Source organism: Octopus bimaculoides, chromosome 18, assembly GCF_001194135.2.
Source record: "Octopus bimaculoides isolate UCB-OBI-ISO-001 chromosome 18, ASM119413v2, whole genome shotgun sequence".
Lineage (NCBI taxonomy): Eukaryota > Metazoa > Mollusca > Cephalopoda > Octopoda > Octopodidae > Octopus > Octopus bimaculoides.
The window spans coordinates 10,771,429-10,776,543 of NC_068998.1; the positions used below are offsets into that span (position 1 = coordinate 10,771,429).

At 39.4% G+C, this 5,115-nt stretch overlaps 2 protein-coding genes across 2 annotated transcripts in view; both read left to right on the forward strand.

Annotated features, from left to right (window-relative positions):
- Window positions 1–643, forward strand: part of LOC128249920 (uncharacterized) — a 14,154-nt gene extending 13,511 nt beyond the window's left edge. The window contains exon 6 of the mRNA XM_052974533.1: window positions 638–643. Coding sequence (XP_052830493.1) covers window positions 638–643 — 6 coding nt within the window. The remainder of the gene's footprint in view (window positions 1–637) is intronic.
- Window positions 623–5,115, forward strand: part of LOC128249784 (cartilage matrix protein-like) — a 7,909-nt gene continuing 3,416 nt past the window's right edge. The window contains exons 1-3 of the mRNA XM_052974275.1: window positions 623–915; window positions 2,426–2,619; window positions 4,549–4,753. Of these exons, the coding sequence (XP_052830235.1) occupies window positions 723–915; window positions 2,426–2,619; window positions 4,549–4,753 (592 nt within the window). The 5' untranslated portion in view covers window positions 623–722. The remainder of the gene's footprint in view (window positions 916–2,425; window positions 2,620–4,548; window positions 4,754–5,115) is intronic.

Below are 5,115 nucleotides of genomic sequence, written 5' to 3' on the forward strand. Positions count from 1 at the left end.
GACTAAATATTTCGTCCAGCGTGCTAACGACTCTGCCAGTTCGCCGCCTTAGCCCATTCGATACCAACCCGGCCTGAAACCGCCTCTGGCTCTGTAGTACAAATGTCTTGCTTTCCTAAGTTTTGAATTAAAATCTTCCACCAAACCTTAGTCACAATTTATGTTCTTAACACTAGCTGAATGATAACTAAGGTATTTTACTAAATTCTTTATTATATCTAAAACTAACTGAAAGAAACACAGAGCATCTCAAAATAAATACGGTAATGAAAGGGTTAATCAACAATATAATAATTAGACTTACTTTATCACGTTCATTTAAGCTTCTAGCCTCTCTCCTCTCCTGCTTTTTCTCTCTTTTCGTCTTCATCTGTACATTAATAATCTCTAATGTTGCTAAAGCAACGAGCTGGCAGAAACGTTAGCATGCCGGGAGAAATGCTTAGCGGTATTTCGTCTGTCTTTATGTTCTGAGTACAAATTCCGCCTTACATCCTTTCGGGGTCGATAAAATAAGTACCAGTTGCGTACTGGGGTCGAGCTAATCGACTTCCCCCCCTCCTCCCCCAAAATTTCGGGTCTTGTGCCTAGAGTATAAAAAAGAATCTCTAATGTTTCTATAACTTTTGATATTCAGATGTGAAGAGAAAGATCCTAACCCTGATGAGGTATGTAAAATAAACGGAGAAAAATACTGTAATATTATCCGCAATCCAAGAGGGATGTTTGGGAAATGCATCGAAAAGCTGGGAGCAGAGGATGTCAGAGAATTCTATGAGTCTTGTTTGTACGATTATTGCTTTTATGCCAATTCGACATTCATCGAAAGTATTGTATGCGCCGCCCTGGAGAGTTTTGCTGCAGAATGCGAAGCGGCTGGAGTCGTCTACAATTGGAGGTTTCTTGTCAATTGTCGTGAGTGGAATTAAAAATTTCATACGTTCCTATTTTATTTTTTTTTACTTTTATTTTTGCATCTCAGACATTTTATTTATTTATTTTAATTGTTTCTGTCATTAGACTGCGACCATGCAGGGGCATCACCTTGAATTTTAGTCGAGCTAATCAACCCCAAGACTTTCTTTTTGAGTCTGGTTCTTATTCTATCGGCTTCTCTTGCCGAACCGCTAGGTTATGCGGACGTAAACACACCAACACTGGTTAGACAGACACAAAGATACACGCACAGGCTTCTTTCGGTTTCCGTCAACTCACAAGGCTTTGGTCGGCCCGAAGCTATAGAAGACACTCGCCCAAAGTGTCATGCGGTGGGAATGAACTGGGAATCATGTGGTTAGGAAGCAAATTTCTTACCACACAACCATTTTCCGTCTTGCTACTCTATTGGCGTTTTGTTGTTGCAGTTGTTGCTGCTGTTGTTTTTCTTAGACGCTCCTATTTTAAAAGGAACAAGAGCACTCAGTGGGCGCAAACCTCCGTCAAGGCAACACCAAAGTCCTCTCAACGATTAGCCAGAGTTGATTTTTTAAATGAGAATATCTAAAATAAACTCGACTGCTCTCACAAATGAGAATACTAAAAATGAATCCGACCGCTCTAAAATATTAAATTTAAAAAAAAACAAAAAAACAGGAAAAATAATTCAGAATCCTTGTCCGGTACAAGATCAATCCCAAAATCTAATCAGTTTGTGCCAGTCACGAGGTCAAACATTCCTGAAAGTTTCATCCGAATCCCTCCAGCGGTTCTTGAGATATCTTGTCCACAGACGAACGAACAAACAAACACGACTGAAACAATACCTCCGCCTTCGCTAAGGCGGAGGAGGTAACAATGGTCGATTAGTTCAGCCAGTGTTCAGGCATGGCTGCAGAGTTAACAAACATATTTTCAACCACGGGGTTTGTATTTCAGTCCAACTGCGCAGCGCTTTGGGCGAGTGCTTTCTGCTATAGTCCCAGGTTAAAGGTCAACTCTGCCTTTCAAGCTTCCAGGATCGGTAAAATAAAATACCAGTTGAGTACCGGGGTTGATAGTATCGGCCTGTCCCTTTTTCTTAAATTTGCCGGCGTTGTGTCTAAATCAGAAACTATTTTCAGATATAGCGAACATGCCACATATACACACACGTGTATTTACTTATGTATGCGTGTATGTGTGTGTGTATATATATACTCTTCGAAACGCCAGTGTTAGAATGGAGGCAGCTGATGAAGGATATGTTCTCTATGTGGCCTGTGTGTTTTCTATACTCTGTTTATCATTTGTCTACGTTTTGTTTGCAACGTCCTGTACCCAGATATGCATCTATTTATACATGTAGATGTTGGTATGTACATACATGTACGTATATATGCATATACCCATTTATTATTTGTATTATATATGTATGTATGCATGTTAAATTGTTTCGTGTCTCTAAGTGCTTATATGTAAGAGCATATAAAACATGTACTTCATCTAGCCATGGATTGCCCGGACAACATGGAATACAAGTACAAAGCTAGTGGATGCCAACCAACCTGTGTAGAGGCGAGCCCAGATTGTATCAGAGAAGAAATTGAAGGATGTGTGTGCAAACATGGTTACGTCCTCAGTGGAGAGAATTGCATTAAACCACGTGACTGTGGTTGTACCTACGACGAATTTTACATCAAGGCAAGCAGTATTTCTTTCTCTTGTCCATTCTGCTCTGTTCTCCACTTACGTTTCTCTTATCTATTTTGCTTTCTCTCCTCCATTCTGCTCTATGTAGTCCACTCTATCCTCTACGTGTATTTGCAAGCTGATTTAATTTCTACTGAAGTATGTAATTGCAGCCAATAACTCGGGTTCCTTTTATTGAGCCTGGTCGCAGTTCATTTATTTTCCTTCGGTGTCTGGCGGTCATCGTAGAGGTGCCCTGTGTCAAAAAGTATCATTCATAGCAGACGTTCTCTCGAGCACCTGACTCGGTCTCAGAAATTGCAGCCCGAGTTGTTATCTATAATCGTAAAAATTAAAAGTAATTCAATGTTTTCTTGAAACAATAAATTTCTAGGATTTTTTTGGTTTGACGGGCAACACTTGTTTTCTTAACGAAACACTTTCAAACTTGGGACACCTGGTAGAATGTGTCATATAAAACAACTTTTTCTCTTAGCCTTCTTAACAAAAAATTGTACATCGCAAGTTATTTCATGTTAAAGTTGTCGTATTTCTGTAATTTCAACCAATCACTGACGTCTATTCAGCTCTATAGAGATTAGGATTTAAATTTCAATCTATGAAAAGTTTCCGTTTTACAATGTTCTTAAAGGAGCGAAAAGTTATCCAGCAATTCGGGCTAATACGAACGAGCCTAGTAGGTGTAAAAAAAACTAACTGACATCTCTTGTCAAGAGTACAGACACTGTCGTTATTTGATTACTGTTATTCTGTGCGTCTGTGTGCAAAGATCAGTTGTGTCTTGCAGGGCTGTTTTATTTTTACCCTTAACTTAGAAATGGAGAAAGGCATAGTGCTAAATATAAAAAATAAGCCATTTGTGGGATTAGAAATAAAGCAGGAAAACGTGTAATTTTTCGAGCAGGCATATATGTCATATGCGAAATCTGTGATGAGGAGCCCGAGTGACGATGATGACCTGAAGTCGCCTCTGATATGTATGTCTGTGTAATAAGAAGTAAAAACGATTTTAAAAATCCAGGCAGATATCTATTAAGCACTCAGTGTTTAGTGGAGGCGCGTGGCTTAGTGGTTAGGGTGTCAGCATCATGATCGTAAGATTGTGGTTTCGATTCCTGGACCGGGCGATGCGTTGTGTTCTTGAGCAAAACACTTCATTTCACGTTGCTCCAGTCCACTCAGCTGGCAAAAATGAGTCACGCTGCGATGGACTGGCGTCCCGTCCAGCTGGGGAACGCATACGCCATTGAAACCGGGAAACCGGGCCCATGAGCCTGGCTAGGCTTTAAAAGGGCGCATTTATTTATTTATTTACTCAGTGTTAAACGAATTTGGTAAATTATATCCAATAATCAGAGACCAATAGATACATGCAAGTATACATATTTTCTTTTTCTTTTTCTCGCTTTCTTTTCTTTTCTTTTTTTTCACTTTCTTTTCTTTTTTTTCACTTTCTTTTCTTTCTTTTCACTTTCTTTTCTTTTTTTTTCACTTTCTTTTCTTTTTTTTTTCACTTTCTTTTCTTTTCTTTTTTTCACTTTCTTTTGTCCTCTTTTTTCACTTTCTTTTGTCCTCTTTTTTCACTTTCTTTTGTCCTCTTTTTTCTTCATTCTACTTCCTTTTTACCCTTTTATCACATTTTCCCCTCCTTGTTATTCCCTACAACCGGAAACCTATGTGTATAGATGTGCAACCTCCATCATTTCTTCAGTCGTAATTTGGTTGAAGATCATGAGCATTAACGGACGAAACTCAGAGTAATAAGAGACACTGTGTGTGTGTGTGTGTGTGTGTGTGTGTGTGTGTGTGTGTGTGTGCTTTGTCTTAGGAACAAAATCGAAACGGAGATTTCTTTTTAGTTGCACCTATATATATCGCTGCATAATTATCATTGTAAGATTCCATCAATGTTACTTTCAGTTGGGCAGCAACTTGACCCTACCCGGTTGCACTAAGATAGCTGTGTGCGAAAAAGACGGAACAGCAAGAGGACAACAGAAAATTGTTGATATTGAAGGCTGTGTGGAGAATTCACAGTGCATCACTCGGGAAGGAGTCTGGCAATGTGTCTGTAATAAAGGATTCGCATACAATGACAACAAGACCGAATGTGAGAAAGTTCCAGGTAAAGTCGAAACGACGTTTGTATTTCACAGGGTTGTGAGAGACGTAATTACATTTCTGTATGTTTGCACATCTACGTGTGTCGTGTGCGTGTGTACACACACACACACACACACACACTCATTAATAGACAGAAATACGTACATACATAATATATACATTTATACATGTATGTATGTATGTATGTATACTCTTTTACTTGTTTCAGTCATTTGACTGCGGCCATGCTGGAGCACCGCCTTTTAGTCGAACAAATCGACCCCAGGACTTATTCTTTGGAAGCCTAGTACTTATTCTATCGATCTCTTTTGCCGAACCGCTAAGTTACGGGGACGTAAACACACCAGCATCGGTTGTCAAGCG